Source organism: Corella eumyota, chromosome 4 (genome assembly GCF_963082875.1).
Source record: "Corella eumyota chromosome 4, kaCorEumy4.1, whole genome shotgun sequence".
NCBI classification, from domain to species: domain Eukaryota; kingdom Metazoa; phylum Chordata; class Ascidiacea; order Phlebobranchia; family Corellidae; genus Corella; species Corella eumyota.
In genome coordinates, this window is record NC_137493.1 from 1,399,462 (window position 1) to 1,422,973 (window position 23,512).

The 23,512-nt window shown below is 28.6% G+C and overlaps 2 protein-coding genes across 2 annotated transcripts; both read left to right on the forward strand.

The window, feature by feature from the left end:
* The first annotated feature begins 63 nt into the window (after window positions 1–63).
* Window positions 64–2,305, forward strand: LOC145750614 (uncharacterized). The gene has a single exon (XM_082566685.1). It carries the CDS (start codon window positions 74–76, stop codon window positions 1,544–1,546), a length of 1,473 nt encoding a protein of 490 aa, XP_082422811.1. The 5' UTR covers window positions 64–73; the 3' UTR covers window positions 1,547–2,305.
* A 564-nt stretch (window positions 2,306–2,869) lies between these two features.
* Window positions 2,870–22,486, forward strand: LOC145750590 (ephrin type-B receptor 3-like). The gene is made up of 20 exons (XM_082566659.1): window positions 2,870–3,006; window positions 7,059–7,123; window positions 8,467–8,624; window positions 8,921–9,044; window positions 9,743–9,853; window positions 10,016–10,174; window positions 10,534–10,651; window positions 14,584–14,739; window positions 15,220–15,328; window positions 15,438–15,582; window positions 16,193–16,283; window positions 16,714–16,928; window positions 17,336–17,529; window positions 17,715–17,920; window positions 18,395–18,645; window positions 19,732–19,941; window positions 20,584–20,733; window positions 20,972–21,159; window positions 21,306–21,491; window positions 21,688–22,486. The coding sequence occupies exons 1-20, from the start codon at window positions 2,943–2,945 to the stop codon at window positions 21,830–21,832; spliced, it is 3,045 nt and encodes a 1,014-aa protein (XP_082422785.1). The 5' UTR covers window positions 2,870–2,942; the 3' UTR covers window positions 21,833–22,486.
* The last annotated feature ends 1,026 nt before the right edge of the window (window positions 22,487–23,512 follow it).

Consider the following 23,512-nt stretch of genomic DNA (forward strand, 5'->3'; position numbering starts at 1 on the left):
AAGCTTTTAATTTTTTTAACACAAGTTAATTTTTTAGATTAAAAAATATCTAACTGTATGGTTTCTAATATAAATGTTAAAAAAAATGACGGAAGTTAAACTTGAGACAAAAGTTGATAAATTCATCCATGGCTGCCAACATTGTGAGAAAAGTTTTCCAACCAAAAGAGACTTAAGAAAACATAATTTAACACATTATAAACCAGAAGTAGCGCATTGTAAATATTGTCTTGAAATTTTTCAAGACCATTCAATTAAAGATGAACACGAAAAAGAGCACTACAAAAACATGGTAAAATGTAAATTCTGTATGAAATCTTTTCGTAATGAAGATATCTTGAAAGATCATGAAAATATGCATAGGGGAGTTCGCTCCTATCTTTGTAAGATATGTACTCGATCTTTCACAACTTCAACTGCTCTAACAGTTCATTCTTATACACATTTATCACAGTGGAAATATAAATGTAAACTGTGCCCAAGAATATTTATAACTCAAGAAAGATTGGATAGTCATATATTACGCCATCGAAATCGATGTTTCAAGTGTCAAGAATGCGATAAACGATTTTGGTCAAAGCATTTATTAATAAAACACGAACGACTACACACCGGAGAAAAACCTTTTAAATGTGAACATTGCGAAAAAAGATTTCATTCGACAGCGAATTTATGCAGACATAGGTATTCGCATTCACCAGGTATTAGGTGCAATATATGCCAAGCTTTACTTGCTACTAGCAGAGCATTAGCACTACATATACAAAAACATGACCCAGTAAAAATTAACTACGTTAACTGTCCAATTTGTGATAAAAAATTTTCGTCGATGTCAAACCAACGTCGACATATGAAAATTCACGAAAGATTGAATTATTATAATCAGGAATGTAAAATTTGTCATAAAATTTACAAATATAGAAAAAATTTTGATACTCATATGAAAACTCATACGAACGCTCAACTCTATAACTGTTATATCTGTGATGAAGGCTTTTTACATATGAACAAACTACAAGAACATTTTGTAAACCAACATGACATTGGAAAAAAATTTCAGTGCGAATTCTGCCCTCAAAAATTTATAACAAAACCTTTAAAAGAAAAGCACGAAGCAGCAAATCACAATAAATCAAAACCTGTAGTGGTACCTGATGTGGCCGAAATTATTAGGAAAAAAATCGCAGCTAGACCCTACAAGTGTAAAAAATGTCATCAATGGTTTAAATATAAAGCAGATTTAACCAAGCATGAATGGTTGCATAATAAAAAGAAGTTAAGTTGTGTTATCTGCATGAAAAGATTTGCATATCAAAACAAATTACAAAATCATTATGAGTGGCATAAAAAAAGTGATCTTAAAGGTTTTTTAAATAAAAAGAATTCAAATTCAACAAAACCTCAGAATGAAAAAAGTGAAAAATCAATACAACTTTTAAAATTTAATTTACCTTATAATATTAGGCTTAAAGAATGTTCTGTTGTACTAGAAAGAATACCATCAAAACAATGTGTCTCTGCATTTCAATATTACAGTTGTCTTTAAATAATTGATTAGCTTTACATTTTACAAGAATACTAAATTAATCAAATGAATTAAACCCTTACTTTGCCCCATTTTAAGATTATTTGATTCACACATTTTGTTCGTTCAATGCTATTCCTTTTTTATTTGTGTGGGAAGGTTGACTCCACGACCCAAAAATAGAGTAACAACTGTTACCCCAACCCAGTTTGAGTTGCCTTTGGCATTTTGGAGATATTAACAATTATATTTGCTCGTTATATAATTGTTAGATATTAACAATTATATTTGCTCGTTAACTATAACTGCCTATTAAATGTTGGCTCACCAGAAGTTTATACCCTTACTTAATAGAGCTACACCAAAAAGCAGTGGGGATCGAAACCAGGACGTCATGTATTAAAGAAAAGTGTTCTGACCACTACACCATGCTGCCGGCGCTGCTATATATATTTTATTGATATCATTTTTGTTGTACTTTTTTTGTTGTAGTTTATTTTTGTAAGTTTTTTTGTTATTTGTTATCATTTTATTTTTAAAACACAGTTTGATATTTTTTATACTAATGTAGTACTTGTTTTACTTTCTTCATACTAAAGGCGATTTTGTTAGTTTCCTATTCATTTTGTATATTTTTTCTGTAGTTTTGTACTTTTACTTAGAGGTGCATGACAATAAATATTATAGTAGTACATATTGGAAAATGACAAAACCTATTTTAAGGTAAACAACATGACATAGTTTTTTTTATTTCATATTAAAGAGCTGCCAACTTATTAAAAAAAGTGTGTTATTTTGTTTATTAATTTTAAAACCTTTTATTTGTGTTTTTGTTTGTATTTCTTGTGTTGTTTTTTGTTTAAAATTATGCCTTTTTTATTGAATATAAGTACTTTAGTTGTTAGGCTTTATACTGGACATAAATTGTTGCATCAAACTGCTATATTTGTTATGTCATTTTGTAAATTAATAAATTAATATTTTTGTTATCAGATTTATTAAATGTTTTTACCTATAAAAAAACTTTTTAAATTTTGGTTAAGTTTTTATATTGTAACAGAGATAGATAAATATATTGTTTAATAGTTAGACAATTATTTAAATATACCTTTTATGTTTTTTTTAATTATATTGAGAAAGGGCCTAGTTAATTAGCAATTTTATGTGTTTTTTTGCAGTTTTTATTTAAATTTAGCGACTTTTACTTAAAACTTCCTTACCGCGAGGTAGAGCTAGTGAGCAGTTAGGAGATTCTCTCTCTTGTTTACACAATGAGAAAAAGGGAAAAAAAGAGAGACGACAAATTTTTGCTGGCACGGGAAAATAATTGCGACAAAATTTAAACGTAAAGACGACAGTTAAAGGTAAAGTGAGTAACAGTTTGAGAATAATATATGAAGTAAATAAAGTTTTAAAAATGTGGAATCTAATATGGATATTTTTGTTCGTTTTTATCACCAAAAAAGCATTATCTGATGAAGGTATGTGTTAAATAAATATTTAAAAATACATTGTTATATTAAAAAGTTTGAAAAAATTATGTAAAATGGGTTATTTTAACGTTTTATATGTTAAATATAGGTGTAAGTGTTTTTTAAGGCCATTTTAATATAACCAAAGCATATTTGGCTTGTGCTGTTTTTTTTTAAAACTAACTTTAATTAAGTATGTAAATTAATCTTCGCAACGTTACTTAACCTCAAGTACTGTAAATTAGTGGAAAATTATGTTTTTAAAATGTAGTAAATAAAACTTGACACGGAGATTTTGGCCAAACCTTATTAAGTAACCGCCCACCCTATATCAGTTGTCGAATATAAGGCGTAGGTTTAATATTCGTCATGTTCAAATATTAAATTTGTTTGACTTATTTTTGGTTTCTTTGTTTGCGTTTTGTCGGTATGTTAAAAGAAAATAGATTTACATATAAGTCCATATATTTAAAGGTTTATTAATATACAAAATGTGTCAAAAATTTTGCTGTTTTTATTGTGCCAAAAATTTTACATTGTTTATATAAAATAAAAGGTCGATAATAAATGATTTAAGTTTTTAATTAAAGCCATTACCACAAACTTGGGCTCTAAATCCTTTTGTTTATTTCTTTGAATTATTAAGAAGTCCAATAAAGTTGGTTTATTTAAGTTCTTTTAAACTGAGACGACTGAAAATGTTAAAGTTTAAGGATTAGATTTAATCCACCCTTTCCATTATTTAAATTTAATTTGACACCGATATTTTCAAGTCTACGACCAGATCTATAAAGTTTTACGATACATAGCATTTTTATGATTCTAAGATTTCAAAATGGCTTGTAACAATTAATTTTACGATGTCATTAACATATCAGTTTATTGAATCACTGGGTATTCATTGTAGTTGTTAAATATTCCAATAAAATGTCATTTTTTAGTTGTTAGTAATGTTAATATTTAGGTTGTTATTTTGTTAAATTTGATTTTGAAATATTTTTACAATTTCTTAAAATATTTGATGATTGTATAATTTTATAAGATGAAACATTATTTAATTAAAGTGTCGCCAAAGATAAACAGTATTCCTTAGATATCTTTTATTTCTAATTCTTTCAAAAAGTGATTATATTACTTCGCTTACATGACTCTGAATAGATCAATTTATCGTTAACCTCTTTCACATATGGCTTCAAAATGAGTTAATTAGACCAAGGTATTTGGTTATTAGGTTAATTAAACTCGCATTTTTCAGGCCGGATATGTGAGGTTGTTATTACAGATGTATTATTTTGCGGCTTTAGAATGTCAATTTTAAGTTTTTTAGTTAATTACTGAGTTATAATAAAGCGTGTAATTGTAAAGTTACAACGTCGGAGAGTAAGTACTGCTCGCCGGCGGGCATTTGGTCACGAAATTACGGCCTTTTTGAATTCGTTTTTCCAATTAAATTTAAACATTTTGTCCATTAAAATTCGTCCTTTAATTTTTCGTTTTAAGTGGTTTTTGTAATTGTGTGTAATGGGCCAGTTTTTAAAAGTAGATATCACTAAAAAAAATAAAAATTTTGCGTTTTTTCGTTCAGTTCATTAAATATTCAGTGGATTTTTATTTGTTCCGTTTCTATATTTTAGCAACTCCCTTGCCATTTAGTTAATGCTAAAGGATTAAGTCACTTCATTGACATATCTGCAGATTCATACGCTCAGATTACCAAATCTTAATCCTTCAAAAACACGATTCATATTCTTATATCGATCTACGACGTTTTTTCATCAATTTCGTGGTTTAAAATGCTGTAATTTTAACAGTAGAGCCTTATTTTGTACATAAATCACTTGTAAATTATACAACACTAAATATTTGTATGATAACATCATATATTCTACATTTGATCATTTCAAATGCTTTTATTTAAAGTATTTCACCCTTTACTAACTTTAGGGTGCCAAAATTACATGTAAACTGCCCCTACTTGGCATTGAAAGAGTTGTAGGTTGGCAACAACGGTTGATATACTGAAGAGTACTCGTTTCTTTGATAAAATACTTTATGTAAAGGACCAGTCTTTTTTAACGACTACAAAATATTTAGAAAATTTCGAAACGTTTTTTACGTTCTTAAAAATACCAAAATTTAAAAAAATCACAACTTATAAAAAGATAATTTAGTGAGGTTTAACATTTCAAAAATTAAAACCCATTTTTACCGCTTTAAAATTTAATAAATTGCTTCTAAAATTGTATTTTTATTAATTTATTTTATGGATTTTTTTCACAGTTTGATTAATTTTTTGATGCTGGTTGTTTTATGGTAAAGTCAATACCCATTGTTTGTTCATAAGACCTCATTTTATACGTACTATCTTTTAATTGGGCCACAAATATTTATTCTTCGTTTTTACTTTATTTATTTTGAGAATTATTTTGATTAACTTTTGTGTGGTTAGATTAAATAGGTTATTATTGTATAAACTAGCAATAAAATTACTAGATAAATTTAATATATAAGCGTTACACTTTTGTTAATTCTGCCATTTTTCTCTTTGTTTTTTATTCATTTTAAATGTGTTTAAAGTTTTGATATATTTAGCCTAAATTATTTCAATTTAAAATGGTGTTAAGTTAAGATTTTGTCCAGACATCGCCCGTTTCCTGCTTGGAAAAAAGTTGAAACCCAGACGTTTGCGTTTCGATTTGGTTCGAGTTAAAAGCAAATAAATTAGTTGTTCACCTGTCGTTTCGTTGACGTTTGTGTCACATGTCGAAATCCTTAAGCATTTTTAAACCTAATGATTTCATTATAATGTTTGTACAATGTCAGTTTTACTTACAAAAAATGCTTGAAATTAAATCAAAAAAATAATTTGATAAATTTAACAAGTTTTTGTCTAAGTTAATTAAAAATTTCAAACCTTTAAAACTATTTAATTAACTTTAATATAAACTGAAGTATAGTTAACATTATAGACAGTTTTTTTAAGTTAAATAGCAATATATAACCTTAATATAATTCCAATACACTTTAACCATTACGACTTTGTAAATTAAATTAAATATATAAAAATGGTGCCAAAAATTTAACGGTTTTGTTTTACTTTTGATATCATATACCACATTTGTTTGGGTATTGTTAAGTAATAACAATAATAATATAGTGTTACGTATTATTTATACAATATTAATTATAAATTTCCAAGAGTGTGCAAAAATAGATAAATTTAAACAGAAACTATATTCATTTAATTTTAGATTTAAGATTTGATAAATATTCTTAATCCATTTTTAATCTTTTAATCATTTGTGATGTTATATTGATATAAAAGATACGCCTGATTTGCTGTATAATGTAAACTTATGTTATTTAGAAAAAAATATTCGAAAAATTAAACATTAATTAGGGTTGGAATAATATTTAGTTAAATTTTTGTTTTATATTTTATCACGTTAGATAAACATATATAAGATTTATGGAGTTAAATTTTTAAGTATATAAATAAATACTTATTTTTAAGAACTGTTTAAGTAATAAGAAGTATAAGAACCGTAAAGTTAAAGAGTTCGTACAAGGGCCGTAAACAAAAACTGATTTATTCTCTTAAATAAATTCAAATTTATTAAATCATATTCTTCCTCTGATGTTGTTTTACAAATTCTTATTATCTTAAACTTATTTTCATTTTTGCGGGGAGTTGAATCTCATGTTTATTAAAACAATTTCGCTAATTTAAAAGTTTTGCAAAATGTGGTTTCAACTTTTGACGTAGGTTAGCATGAGCGCGACTTAATTATGACGTCACTATTCTTGCACCTGTGCGGATGAATACACAGTGGTTTAAATATTGGTTTAAAAACTTGAACAGTTTGTTTTTTTGCTAGTACTAATATTTAACTAAGCGCGGAGTAATATCAGGAACGCGGAACGTTTTACTCGCTCTACCTCAGCGTGGTTGTTATGGTTACGATTTCATGCGAAATAATTTTATTTTGAATTTTATTTTAAACAATTTTAAATTTTTTTATAACAGTTTAACTTATAAATAATAAATTTTATTTTTTCAGCGATTTTATTGGACACTAGGACAGCGACCTCTGACGTAGGATGGACAATGTCGAAGGGATCCGAGGTAAAATTTTAATTTTAAAATTTTCACTAATTTTCTTAAACTCAAAATAGCTTTTGTTTAAATTTCAGTTATTTATTGTTTTCCATAAGATAAATATATAAATAAGACGAAATATTAAAATAATTTTAAAAGCATATTTAGCGTAAAATTGACTTTAAATAAAGAACTCATAAATCATTAATAAACTGAGTATTCTAGAATATGACAATAATGTTTATTCGATTATTAATAATACATTAACACATATGCCTGGTCACGTGACTAAAAAACAAAAAATAAAAAAAACAAAAATTTGCAATTTTTTAAAAATAATTACAATTACTTGGCTTATGACGTCACAATTTATGTTTTGTTGTGTAATAATTAAATATCGCCGATGGCGATTGTAACTCGGTCGTTCTAATAAGGTCAAGCGGTCATTTTTGTTGCAACAAAATAAGATGTTTATGATGCATTGTAGTTCCTTTGTTTGCTAATTATGACATCACAACAACCTTGTTTATCTTTTAAAATGATAATAAACGATTTTACTGCATCCTGTGATGTCATAAACATAATTTTTCTTTAAAATTAACGCTTGATTGATTACAATATAAAAATAAATTTTGTGGAATTCAAGTTGATTATGACGCGACAATTTATATTAATCCACGTTCAATAGACCTTGTGACGTCACAAAGAAATAACAATCACACAGACAAGGTAGACAATTAAGTGAATTGTTATTATAAGAAGCAGACTCGGATTGTATGAGAACACGAGGCTTGTGTAAACTTATGATTTTAACCAAATATTTTAGTTTTCTTTAAAAATCTGGCGCAATAATACAAATAGCACTCCGCGGGTTTATTTACACAATATAAGTCACCTGTGCAATCAACGAAGTTAATTAATAACCCGTAATAACGTGACTACGTAACAATAGGGCTTCTGTTTAGTTGGATTGACTTTTATATAAAGTTATTATGAACAATTTTAAGTGGAAAATTATGTCGTAATATAAACTATTTTTAATTGTAAAAAACTATTTTTAATTGTTGAAATTTAAATATTTTTAAAAGTTTTGTTTATTTTCCACTTAATTTAAACACAAAACATTAAAACTTATTTAAATAAAAATTTTAATATGGAATTCTAATATAAACTATAACCACCTAAAGACAAAAAATTAGTATGTTAAAAAGCTGCTAAATATAGTTTTGCTAAATATAGCCTATAGTTTTTGTTTTTTAACTGCAATTTGAACCTAAGACGCTTCGCATCATAATTTTTGCTTTGCAAGTCTTTTAACTATTTGGAAAGTCAGTACTTACTTTGACATTTTACTCTTTACCTCTTTTTAGTGGCAGGAGGCGAACAGTCCTCATCCAGACGGGAGCGAACGAAGGATGTTGATGGTTTGTCAGATCCAGCAACCCCACCAAAATAACTGGGTCAGAACCCCTTATATCCCCATACATGGGGCTCAAAGGGTGCACGTAGAGTTTGAATTTACAATAAGGTTGGTCCTTGTTATTTAGTTTTACTGGGAGTTAAACCAGGTGCCTTTTGGTTAAAATTTAGTTTAGTTCTGGGCTATTATTTTGGTTTAGTTGTTGGGTAAAGTTTGGGGTTTAGCGGAATTTAAACGCGGTGCCTTTTATAGTTGTTTGGGTAAAAAAGTGGGGCTTAGCTGGATTCAAACCCCGTGTCTTTAGTTAAGTAAATTTTAAATAAGTTGGTTAGCCTTTTTTGAGGTCATGCTTGGATTCGAGCTCTTAACTTGTCGTTTATTGAATTTTAAATATTGTTTTACAGAGCTTGCGAAGATGTAGAGAATGTTGCAACTTGCAAGGAAACTTTTAATTTATTTTATTACGAAACTGACCGGGATGAAGCAACAAGCACATTTCCACCTTGGAGGGAAGGCGTTTATATCAAGGTTTGTGACGTCACAATATTTTATACTAAAGACGTAAAACCTAAATAGAAATATAATAAATAAAACGTGAAAAATTCACCTTTGAAAATGAACGTAACATTTAAATAAAGTAAAATAATAATATTTATAACTACGCCCCCTATTATTACGTAACAACGTGTTCTATGTGACGCATAACGTTCAATTACAATGGATTTCCGAATCACTGTCATCAAATAATTCCCGGGTTAACTTTTTCACATGATTGATCAAAATATTTTTATTTCCTCGTTTAAATTGAAATTTGAAACCAGTTTTCCTTAAACATTTGGTTTTAGTTTAAGATCTTTAAACATTGTTATTTTTAAAACAATAACTTCCCAAATTAGAATGGATTATTTATTTTTATTGGAAGTGGATTTTGTTTAGTAAATTGTTTATTTGGGGAATTTTTAAACTTTATATAGTTTAAGATTTAGCTTTATTTTTATATTAATTAAACATTTAATATTACGCAACAAATTATTTTTAATAAAAATGAATTGTCTTGTTAGTTTTTAATTTAAAGAATTTTTAATTTTTGTTTAATAAAATCAAGATTGTAAAGTTATTAATAAAAATGATTTACGATTAAGCTGAATTTAGCATTTTTTGCAAATATTTTAAAGTTTAAATTTTACCTTCACTGGGATTCGAACCTGCAACCTCTTATATTTAAGGTTGATACGATCGCAGCTGATAAAAGGTTCAGACCGGGATCCCATGAAACCAATTTCGAAACCAGGGATATTGGACCTTTGACTAAAAACGGAATTTATTTGGCTCTACAGGTAAAGTATTGGAATATAATATTAAAAATAAAAAAAAACAACTTTAATAATTAAAAAAATGTGTTTTTTTAATAAATAAGTCAATACTATTTTTTTTGCCAATTATTTTTATTTTTTTTTTAATTAAACAAAATTATTTTTAATCAATATTTTTTTTTGTAGGACACTGGTGCTTGTATGGCTTTAATGCACGTCCGAGTCTACTATAAATACTGCCCTCCAACGACCAGAATGTTGTCAACTTTCCCACGGACGATATCTGGACCGGAAATGTCGTCATTGGTCGAATCTGAGGGAACTTGTGTCGCAAACTCACTTCCGGTAAAAAAAAAATTGAAAAAAAATTGAAAAAAAATATGTTTCTTTTTTTTATTTAAAAATTTAAAATACTATGTGAGCTTTTATTAAAATGGAATAAAAAAGTTTGCGAAACTAAAAACACATTAAATATTAGTTTATTTTTATTTTTCAATCATATTTAATTTAAAGAAAACTTGATAATTTACTTCTGATTTTAAACTCTAAATATCATGATAACTTAAAGTTTTAACCAACTCTCTTTCTATAACAAAACACATAAGATCGAAAAACAATGTATTTTAATTCTTGAGCCTGAATTTTAATTGCCACCAAACTTTATGCACACAAAATATTAACAACTTTTATTTATATTTAAACAGAGCATAGGAGATGATCCAAGTTTACATTGTAATAGTCAAGGTCAGTGGATCGTATCAAAGGGAAGTTGTGTCTGCGATCCCGGGTTTAATCCCAACTCAAAGAAGACCAAGTGTCAAGGTATTTATTACTAACATTTAAATGATTAGGATAAAACTGTTATAGTTCAAGATTCAAAATTTGATGATTTTTTGATTTTTGTAATTAAAGTTTTTATTAAATGTAAATATTATTCTGAAGTTAAAATAATTAAGATAGAAGTTATAATATATTCTTAGAATTATCTAAAAATGATAATTTTTGTTGTAAATATCTTAAGTTAGATAAATGTATAAAATATTTTATTTATTTTTTATGGTAAATTTAAAGTCTTTAAAAAATGAAAATTGGTGTTTAGAATTTTTGCAAGTTGTTATACCTTACCAAAACTCTTTATTATATTAAGATATTCTTGTAAATATCAGGCATGGTTTCGGTTCATAAAAATCCTGGTTGTCAAGTTGATTAATTATCAGTAAATATTTAACTTCAAATTCCTCGCATTTTAAGCGTGGTGCGAACAGAAGCAATACAGTAGTTCAAATATTAAACCATGGGTTCGGGATAGATAAGAAAATAAATGTGTTTTATATCGACTTTTTTGCCTTTCAATTTGCTTTTCCGTAACAGTTAAAGATAAGGTTTTGTTTTGAACTAAACCGATGCTTTTGTTTTCGCCGATCGATAGAAAATATTTGTATTAAGATAGATTGTATTTTTTGGGTTTTAAATTTCAGAATAAATCATTGCAAGACGTTAATTTTATTTGTATAGAGATTTTGTTAATGTTTTGGCAATATTTGTAAAAAAACTTAAGTTTTTATTTAATGTTTTGGAAATGTTTGGCAAAAAAAATTCGGGTTTTGATTCATTTACTAAAATAATTTCTTGAAAAAGTTGTATTTTGGTTATTTTTTAAATTTTTTTGTGTTATAATTTGTTTTTTGTAAAAATTTGAAATTTATTCAAAAATTTCCTAAAAGTTAATTTTTTTATATTTTTAAAGTTTTTACAAAATGTTTAATATTTTCTTTCTTGTTAAATATTGTTTTTAATGATGTAACCAAGGTTATATATTATTCATAAAACTTCATAATACCTGCCAATATTGCCTAAACCCCTTCTATCGATCGCTTTAACCGCGAAAAATGTCACTCCGCGCGCTATAATATCTAAAACTTTTAAATTCCAATTTTGCGGCCTGAATATTAATGAGCTGGCGTAATTTTGTTCCGTGCTAACATAATTAAACCGCGGAAGAACACTAAATAGGTCGTACTTAAGTGCGGATGAATACAGGATCCTGTTTATTTACACTTGACGCAAAAACGCGGAATAATCTCTTGTTTTAAAATAAATCCGGCGCCAAAATTCGTGAAATAAAATCACGATTGTGACGAAATTCGTGCAACAATTTACCGCTCGCTTAAACCTCGCTAATCCAACCTTACTACGTCATAATCACTCAGCTATGACGTCACAACCAAATAAGGAATTGTAATCGCGGTTAAAAAAGCTTGTAACGATGTGGGGTAGCTAATAACCCTTAAACCCCGGGTTAACGATGGGTTATTGACACGTCATAATAACCTGTTTTACATCAAACAATTGTTCAATTATTTGAATTTTTTTTATAAATTATTCTCTTTTTAGATGAACCAGGTTTATCATTATTGTATAAGTCATAATAAATTATATGTGACGTCACAATAAAACCTCGCGGCCCAACGATTTTAAGCAAATCTTAAACATCTGTGTTAAGTAATAATCACATTGGTTAAGGTAACCTATATTTTAAAAATTAAATTTATTGTCTCAATCAATGTGAATGTAAAGATCAAATATTACTAAATAATCTCCTATAATGACGTCACACAGACTTATTGTTTGAATAATTGTTTTGTAAACATTTCAAATAAAACCGGCGCCACGTGTTTTTATTTTCCCAAAACATCAACCAATCAAAAGCTTTTGTTTTCCAATCTGGGAACCTAATTGTCCAATGAAAACCCTACAAGCGTCTAGGCCCCGCCCATATTAGAAATATCAATTAAATTAGGAATTGCGTTAAATAAAAATCGTGGCAAAGTGTTAGAAAAACATTTAATTCAAGACTGGGTCGGGGTAAAACCAATTTATTAAAGTGAGGGCGGTTAGAATTGTATTCAGGGCAGAATTGACGATTAAATAAAGTTGAGAATATGATCCGAGGGGGCGGGCTTATAAAAACAAATCAATTGTCAACCAAATTCGATCACAATCTGGGAAATTTAAACAAAATTTCAAATTTTAAAAAAAAGTTATGATCCTTGTTTAACACTTTATCTCGTTTATTATTTAATTCCTATTATGACGTCATAGTAAAATACACTGTTATGATTGTTACGTGACATATACGCCGATGTGTTAACACTTAGTGAAGAATTTTAATCGATTTTAATCTTTTATTTGGTTTTAAAGTTGATCTTAGTTACGAAACAAACTTATTAACACGTTCGAACCCGATTTAAAGGATTTAACTTCGATTTAAATTCGATTTAACCCACTTTTACTTCGACAGATCACGTTTTTAAGAAAGTTTTCTCATATTTTTTGCAAATTTTAACATTTTTTTGCAATTGTTCAAGTTGTTCGATTTCAAAACTTTTAAACAAGAATTTTTCGATTTTACGCAAATATTTCGCGATCACTCGAGCGTACTGGGGTTAAAGAATTCTAGTATTTTGATCCTTGTGTTTGTTTCTACGATGTGGGTGATTGTGACGTCATAGTTGATGGGGTAAAATTGATTGTTGGTTAATTACTGATTGATTTTAATTTATATATAAGCATCTGTGGTTAATTAAAGTAGTTTTAATTTTAAAAAAATGTTAATTTGTTAATTAATATTCCTAAAAGCCATTTATTAATTTTCTTAAATATAAAAAATAATTTTGGAAACCCTGAAACAAAAGAAGTTAAAATTTGCTGGAAACACTGATTTAAATCAAACGCAAATTTTAAATCTCAGATAATTCTCAGCTTTTATGAATCACAATCACAAGGTTTAAATTAAAGTCGTTTGTAATTCGACTTTTCAAGGAAATTCACACAATTTCACGCTCGGCTGCTTTCGAACCCGATATTTTTGTGCAATTTTGTCGGTCACGTGACCTTCTGCTTGACTAAGTTTAAGAGTAGACTGGGTTGAAGTTACAAATTCCTGATTTGCTCAAAATTGTGTTTTTTCGACATTTTTAAGTGGGACTTCCTCTTGTAAATTAAAAACAATGTTTTTAGCTGAATTTTGGATTTTTTGAACCCAAATTTTTTGTCAGTTATGTGAATTTAAATTTAGTTTATTCTTAACGGGTTTGTTATAAATTATTTAAAAGCAGAAGTTTGATAAAAATATTTAACAAAATTAATTAAGTTATAAAGATACTAAAATTCAAAATATAAACAGTATTATATTTAATTTTAACGCTTAAAAACTAATTTTAAAAGCACTAATTTACCTTCTATAATGTCGACTTTAAAATCCATATATTTCACACCCTATTACGTCACCCTTTATTTTTAACCCACCAATATAACTTGACCCATTATATCAGCTGTATTTGTCCAAGTGTAACTTTTATTGAACCGTGTGGTTACATATAAGGTTAACCTTTAAGTTAAATATAAATTTCCGTTTTATTTGACCCCGCTTTATATCAGTTACAGCTGAGAATTTGGCCTTAAATTTATGATAGGTTCACAAGAGTTAATAGAATATATTTTTAACCAATTTGAAAAAGCATTTTTTACTTAAATTTAGATGATGGTTTTGAAGTGAAATTATTTTATGTCTGCAATTTAAAAAACGCGTTTATTTTAAATATTTTATTGTATTTTTAAATTAAAATTTCCTTATTTTAATATTTTATTTTATTGTAACAACAGTTTGAAATATTTTTAAGAAAAATTTAATTTTTGAATCTGAATTATAGAATGCTTTAAATTTTCAAAAATTGAATAAAATTTTTTTTCAGCTTGTGGTAGGAATCATTACAAATCAACCGTGGGCAACGAACCGTGTCGAAGATGTCCCGCTTACAGCCACACACGTGACTATGGTGCGACCTCGTGCGGATGTTCTTTCGGATATTATCGAGCAAAGTCTGACGACGCTTCAGTCGCTTGCACAAGTGAGTTAAAATTCGAGATTTTGACAGTTTTTGTAAATAATTCCAAGTCTTAAAAGTTTGTTTACTTTTTGGTTCTTATTGTTATGACACGCTCATTGTGATGTAACAATGAACTTCATTGTGAACCATGTTTGTCGTAGTTAGACACTTTTCGCATGGTTGATTTTCTATATAAACATGAATTATCGGATTTTAAACAAAGTCACGTGATCCAAAGTTTATAAAGTTTAAGTTTTTTTAAAACAATTTTTTTTTGCATTTTGATAGTTATTGTCACGTGACACACTTAAGTTTAATTTAAAATCTGAGTAAACAAACTCGACTCATCACTTGAGTACTACTTACCGACGCCATGCATTGTTACGTCACAACCAACGCGCGATTATTGAAATTCAAAATTTAAAAAAATATAAACCTTTTTTTCAAATTTAACCTTATTGTCTGTGACGTCACTTTTAACACTTATGACATAATATTTAGAACCTCCGAGCCGACCCGTGAGCTTAAGAGCAACTGTCAATCAAACCTGGGTTTCTCTAGAGTGGGGATTTCCCTTAAACGATGGTGGGAGAGATGATATTACATATAAGTAAGTTGTGAACGAATTTTATTTAATTAATTATTTTTTAATATTTAATCACATTTTAATTGTTAATTATTTAAAAAATTATATTTTATTTTAATTTTAAATTTCTTAGGGTTGAATGCCAAAGATGTCAGAGCGGATATGACGTATGTGCTTCTTGTGACGAAGGCGTCGATTATGTTCCCTCCAAATCTGACCTCGTTAAACCCAGGGTCAAAGTTCAAGACCTCAGTTCATTTGCATATTACAAATTTAAGGTAAGATCATAAAAATAAAGAAAATAAATGTCTGCTAATTTTTTATTAAAATATTTAATTTAAATTTAAACTGACATTAAGACCTAAAATAAACAAAATTTTCTTAAAACCAGAACACCTAGTATATTAACAGATTTAATCCTTGAAAACTTTAAAATCTCATGTTAGTATAACAAGCATAAACACATTATAGAGACCACACTATAACATTATACCTACCTTACATGTAAACAAATTATAATTAGGAAAATTCGAGCACCACGTTTTTATTTTCTCCCTTCTTTAAATAAATCCACTAAAAACAAACAACTTCTTGAATGTAATAACGTTTATGACATATGGTTAACGGTTATCTTGATTAAGTTAAATGAAGGTTTATTAAATTACATTTATTAAGATGCTTGTTCTGTTTAAGGTCTTAATAGACTATAGATACTTAAATACTAATATTAAGATACTGTAAAGAATAGGAACACTATAATACTAAATATTGTATAAGCTAGAAATACTTAGTTATATCCCCTTTTTTAATTGTTTAATTAAATTTAATTAATTATTTCTTAATTAAGTTTTTACAATTTAAAATTTTTATTTTTTTACATTTTTTTAGATCTGTGCTTTAAACGGAGTAAGTGTTGTAGCTTCAGCGAGTGAGAGTAGTAACAATTGTGCCACGTCCACCGTCGAGACAAGCCAATCAAGTAAGTCACATTTTCTTCACAACTTTTACTTATGATAGCGTGTGAATGATCACGTGACCCTTGTTTAAACTCTCAACGCTTGAATGATTTTATATTGAGTGAAAATTCGTGATCAAATATTGATTTTAATTCAAAACCAAAAAGCGTTTAATTTTTTGTCTTTGTTATTATTTTGCTAACCCCGCGACCTGACCCACTTTTGGCGCTATAAATAGAAGTCGTCTATTTTAAAGTTTGATTGACAGGTGGGTGGTAGGGGCTTAGGGGGTGAAGAAAAGTTTAAGCTGGGTCGAAATGCTAGGAATTTTGTTTACAATAATTTTAAAAATAATTTAGACATTAATTATTTTATTTTTAATTAAATTTTAATACAACTCTTGTTTATTTTAAATTTTTTTATTTTTTTAAATCTTGAAATAATAATTTTTAGCGCCCTCTGTCGTTTTAAACGTTGGCATTAGTGACGTAATAGACGATTCATTCTTGGTCACGTGGCACGCTCCGGAGAAATCGAACGGTCGGATTCAACGATACGAAGTGGTCGTCACGATAGCCGATGACGTCACAACTCCGATGGTAAACTACACTACGTCAGAGTTTATGAGGGTCAAAGGGTTATTTCCCAACACTGATTATATAGTGGAGGTAAATATTAAAAATCGAATTTTTATATTTTTTTTAATTTAAAAATCTAAATTTTTTTCGTACCATCTTAGGGTTGTGGGTTTTATATTTTATTTGGGTAAGAGTGTGCTATTGTGACGTGTTTAGACCTATTTGTAAGCGCAGGGCATAAGGGTGAATAGTGTGGCTTAAACCCGAAACCTTTTGGTGTGCTTGACCTATCCGTAAACGCCAGGCTCAAAGGCAAGTAGTTTAGCATTGGGACGGCTCGAACCTATAACCTTTTAGTGTGTTTAAACTATCCGTGAACGCAGGCTTAACTGCAAATTGTGTGGCATTAATGAGACTTAAACTCAAAACCTTTCAGCTCATTACACTACTGAACAAATATATTTAATTTTGACAAATTTTTAAATTTAATTTTTTAGGTTCGCGCCAGCACTGCAATTGGATTCGGTCCCGCCAGTGTCCCCGTAAAAACTCGAACCCGGACCCTACAAACCACGCCCGCTAGCGGTCAGAGTACTGGGGATAATTTCACTTCGCTTCAACTTATCGTTGCCATTGTTGGTGGTTCCATCATCGTTCTTACTATAGTTATCATTGTCTTCTTCTGTCGAAAGTAAGTCTGACGTCATAATGTTATAAAAATGACGTTATATTATTATATATTGACGTCATAATCATAAAAGTTTAAACGTTTTGTCATTAAAGTTATATTCCTAAAATTTTAGTAAATTTAATAAAAATTTGAATTTAACTTAAATGACGTCACCTTTAATGACGTAAAATTTTTTATTTTAACAGAAAATCGCACAAAAACTACAAATCCTCGAAACTGGATCCGGAGAAGTTTCCGATGTTCAAATCCGGGACTTTATCGAGTGATTACCCAGTTTCCCATAAAACTTATATCGACCCCACAACATATGAGGACCCACATCGAGCTGTCGTCGACTTCACCAAAGAAATTGACCTCGGTTACGTCACAATTGATGAGGTCATAGGCGGAGGTATGTGACGTCATTTTTTGTATTTATTTTTCTTATTTTTTTAATTGAATTTTTAATTTATATCTAAATTTTTTCTGACCTATTTTTTCACATATTTCAATTAAAAATATTTTAGGATAATTTTAACGTTTTTGATCTTTTCTCGCCTACCACGTGTCAATTACATTATCTCCACTGTGACGTCATAAATAGTCTATTGTGGGTAAATAAATAAAATCTTTTCTTCGCCGACTTTTAGGCGGAATTGATTTTTTCGGAAGGCTTAAACGAATTAAAAACGATTTTGACACAAATTCGAGAATTACGATGACAGTTACGACCTCACAAATAGGAATGTGTGTCGCTGCGAAGGCGCGGTTTTTATTTAAATCTCGGGATTAACTCAACTACAACAATATTCTAAGTTGTTGTTATCATAAACTCGCCTGTGACCTCATAAACATATATGTGACGTCATAATGTTATTTGTTTCAGGCGAGTTCGGGGAAGTATGTCGGGGTAAGATGCAGATGGCGATGAATAAGGGTGAAAAAGATGTCGCGATTAAAACCCTTAAAACGGGGTACAGCACCCAACAGAAACTTGATTTCCTGGGTGAGGCTTCGATCATGGGTCAATTTGATCACCCCAACGTCATTAGATTAGAGGGGGTGGTCACTAAGAGTCGCCCTCTCATGATTATAACTGAGTTTATGGAGAATGGATCACTTGATGCTTTTCTAAGGGTAAGAAAATATTTTATTTTATTAAAATAAAAAAATTTTTGTCATCAAAAATTTAACATAATCTTAAAAAAAACTAATTTTTATTAGAAGTAATTAGAAAAACTAATTAACTTTATTTTTTATTTTTTTAAATCAAGTCAAAGTTGAGAAATTTTTTTTATTTTAGAAAATTAGGAGTAACCAAATTTTTCTGTTATTTATAATTGAACAAACTCTTCAATTAATTTATTATCAATTAGAGTAATTAAAAACTAATTAATTTTATTTTTGATTTTTTTAAATTAAGTCAAAAATTTTTTTTTTAATTTCACACGATATTAAACACCTGTGAAAATATTCTCAAATATTTTGAGGTTAATTTTATCGGAATATTTGATCAATGACGTCATTTCAACAAGGATGTCTTAGTGTTACGTAATAAACAATTTGGTTATTCCGACTAATTACTTTAACCAACAAACTCTTTAAAAATATAAGTTGTCAAAACGCGTTTAAAATGAACTGTGAGAATAATATTTCGTCGTGAAAGAGTTATGTGAATGTTACAGGTGTTGGACTTAGAAAATTTCACGAAAATATTTTTAAGTTTTGTGTAAATTTGAAACCAAGTTTGATTTAAATAAAGATAAAGCCGTGAAATTGGATTTTAAACCTAGAACACGGAAAAATGAAAATATTTTAAACAAGACTGTTATCTATGTAATGTTTATATACTTACACGTATTTGGTTAGGCAAGTTTAAGTTTTAATGAACACGATTTTGTAAACAAACCGGAGCATTCTTTAAACTTTGTTTTTACATATTTTGTAACATTAATTTTACATGTCAAAATGGCTAGACTTTTCACAAAATAAAAATATTACAATTTACTTTTATAATTACAGAATCAAATTACAGCCTAATTGTCAATTAAATAATTAAATATTTCACAATTTTTTTAGATTTTAAACATTTAAAAAAGTAAAATATATTTGAATTTTTTTTTTACAAATTCTGCACTTTTTGCTTATTTAACTTTTTTAACTCTTAAACATTACTTAGTTTGTTTTTTTTACTTTTTGAAACTTATAATTTTTTTTCTTTAGGCTCATGATGGTGAATTTAATGTGATCCAGTTGGTCGGAATGTTACGAAACATTGCAGCAGGAATGAAATATTTATCAGATATGGGATATGTACACCGCGATCTAGCGGCCAGAAATATATTGGTCAACGCCCAACTTATTTGTAAAGTCTCAGATTTCGGACTTAGTCGAGTTTTAGAGGAAGATTCAGATGCTACTTATACAACAAGGGTAAGTTAATATTTAAATTGCATTAACATACATATTACCAGCAGCGTGGTGTAGTGGTGAGAACACTTGCTACACCACACATGGGGTCGTGGGTTTAATCCCCACTGATCTCATGCTGTAGCGCCCTTGAGTAAGGTGCTATAAACTGTACGAATTCCTGCTGAGCCAGCACTTAATCAGCAGTATAATTATTTGGCAATTATAATCTATAATATCCCAAACTGCCACAGGCAACTCGAGACTGGGTCGGAGTAACTGATGTTACTCTATGTTTAACTCGCGCATTTGACTTTCCCACATCGAGGATAAAGATATAAAAAATATATATATATATATATAACTGACCTTAGTGGACGATACATATATTTATGTCCAATTTATAGGCTTACAAAATAAATAAAACTGCCGCTTGTAGTGCACAGGTAAATTACCACTAGCGAATATTAGTTATCAGTTGCAACCATATTATAACAGTTAAAATGCCGACTGTAGGGTGAGCTAAATACTAGTCTATCCAATAAAAACAAAACATGTCATTTAAAAAAAAATGCTTAAAGTAGTATTTTTATCTATTTATAAAAAATATATAATGCTTTTAATTTAAGCTATGTTGTTGGATTTATTAATTTAATTTTTTTGTAGGGTGGTAAAATTCCGATCCGCTGGACGGCGCCCGAAGCGATCACTTACCGTAAGTTTACATCAGCGAGTGATGTTTGGAGTTATGGGATTGTGATGTGGGAAGTGATGTCGTATGGAGAACGACCATACTGGGGAATGTCAAACCAAGATGTAAGTTATTAACCATTTTTTTCGAGTTTTAAGCAATTTAAGATTTTAAAAATATGAGTAATGGTGCGTATTACAAAGTACATTGTTACGTCATAGCTTTAAAAAAATTATTTCAAAGTAATAAATAACGCTTTAAAAAACATTTTTCGAAATGCCAACATATTTTGTAAGTTTAAGGCACATCAACAAAAAAATGTTATAAAAATCGATTTTTTAAAATTGTTTTTAACCTTCGTAGGTTATCCAAGCAGTGGGTACTGGATACCGCCTTCCCGCCCCTATGGACTGCCCCCAAGTTCAACATTCTCTCATGTTAGAATGTTGGAAGAAAGGGAGAAACGAGAGACCCAAGTTTCCACAAATTGTCTCAAGTTTGGATCGAATGTTGAGAGACCCTTCACAACTCAAAGCTATCGCTGGTGACCAGTAAGTGTATTGTGACGTTGTAATATGCTTTTAAAATAACAACTTTTAAATAAAATTGATATTTTAAAACTTTTTTTTATATTTGAGCACTTACTTAAAATTTTATATTTTTTGTATATATTTTAACGTTTTTTTTTACTTTGTAGGAAAAAAACTTGCACTATGACATCACAGAATAACGTTGGTGAGCCAATGACGTCACCACTTCGTGACGTAACTTCCTCGGAGTCGTTGGGAGGTTGGTTGGAGAGTATTGGGTTGGGTGGATACAAGGAAAACTTTACTAAAAATGGATGCACTTCTCTGGAACAAATCATTCAACTTAACGCCAGGTTGGTGGCCGCTAGATGATGCTAACGAGCAACATTTTACTTGTTTGGAAAATTTTCTTATCTGCAATCCTGAAATCGTGACCTTTTTTTAAACAGCTTATATGTGTATATGTATAATATAGATAAGACTAAGGTTGTGCTATGTCAGTATAATTTAAAACTGTTTGCATATTTTAACATTTTAAATAATTTTTAGCGAATTATCCCGTATTGGGGTAACTGAGGCCGAACACCAAGAACGATTACTTGATAGCATTGAATCAATTAAACCAAGTCCTAGTTATTACACCAAAAACCCTCCACAATATATTGAAGAGGGTCTTACCGGGATCCCTGTTTAGGAGACCGTATTGTGACCGAGAAGGGTCCGCACATTAAAGTTCATGTCGTGTGTTGGAGTAGTTGGAAATTCAAAGATGCAAAAAGTTTGAAAAAAAAACTATAAAATGTTTTTTTTTTGTATTTTTGTTGCTATATGTCTTTTAAAAGACAAAAACTAAGAAAAGGCTTTTGGGCCTTTACATGTAGTGGAATATTTATTAAACTATTGGTTGATTTTTGCTGTATTTTTATTTATTTAACAGCATACTATTTTTTTTTCCCAAATATTGTTGTAAATTATTGTTGAATTTTTATGCTTTCTGAATTTATTGCTAACTAATACGTCACAAAAGCAAACCATTCCAAATTGTGACGTCACTTGTAGTCGATTGTTTCGCTTGCCTTTTTGTTTTTACACAGAATTTTAATTTATTGTTTTTATGTCGATTTTTTTGGAAGCAGTTTTTATAATCTTTATGGATTGATATTACCAATCATTTTTATAATATTGTTAAAAAACCAAATAATTATGAAGTTTTTAAATGATAATTTATCTTATAATTAGTGCAATTTTACGCTAGGGGTAATGCTTTTTATCCAGGTTTTTTTTATCTATACAGTTACTACTAATAATTTTTGGGTTTATTTTTTGTCCACTGTGTTATTAAAAAACTATAAATAAAAAAATTACAAATAAATATTTATATTGTTTCTATTATTTATTTCTAAAGGGAAATTCCCTAAAGTCTGTTATGACATCACAGTGCTACACGTGGTTTTAAAATACAAAAAAATGCGCTAGAATTTAAAAATTATTAATTTTTGAATATTTGAATGCAAAAATCGTAGTTCATTTGCTGTTTTACATAACAGGATGCATAATAAAAGTTTTTAGTCAAGTTTAAGCGCGTTTAAAATAGTTTTTAAGTTAAACTTGTGTTTATATTTCATAATACCAACATCCGATATTCTAAATTCTAAGGAAATATTTTAAGATTTTAATCCAGCGAAGTCTGCTGGTAAACATTTTACTTTTGGGTAGATGGGGGCGTAATTGAATTAAGGTTTTGTGTTAAGAACAATATACTAACATAACAAATAGTGTGTTTTAATAACCTATTAATTAAACAAAAGATAAAAAATAACATTCTTTTAATGTAGAAACATTATAAAATGGGCCTAAAAAATTATTTTTATTTAATTTTTTTTTTAATTTTAGGAAAAACATAAATGAAGATATGTTTAAGGTAATTAAGGTAAACTGGTAGGGCTGCAATATGATTTGTATACACTAAACTATAAACAAAAGATTATTATCTAAGTTAAACATTTCTCATTACAGTACCAAAATAGTAATGAATATTATCGTCACGTTTATGAAAATTGTAAAGCACGATTATACCAAAATCTGATGCAAATTACATTAAACCTTAATAAACTATGTCTTTATTGTTGGATGTAGCTCCCGATATGCGCTAATCTTAATGTAATGGTGCTGTAGATTACCCATATATTTATAAACAATTTGACAGCTAGACTTTGTGCTGATTGTTTTGGGATCTATTTTAAGACCTTAATGTGTGAATTATCAACATTAGATCATTTTTAAATTAGGATTTTAATTAAAAGTTTATTCTTATTAAACTTGATCCTTTTTTACTTTTATTCAGCTGTTTTTTTTCATATTTTAAACCATTTTT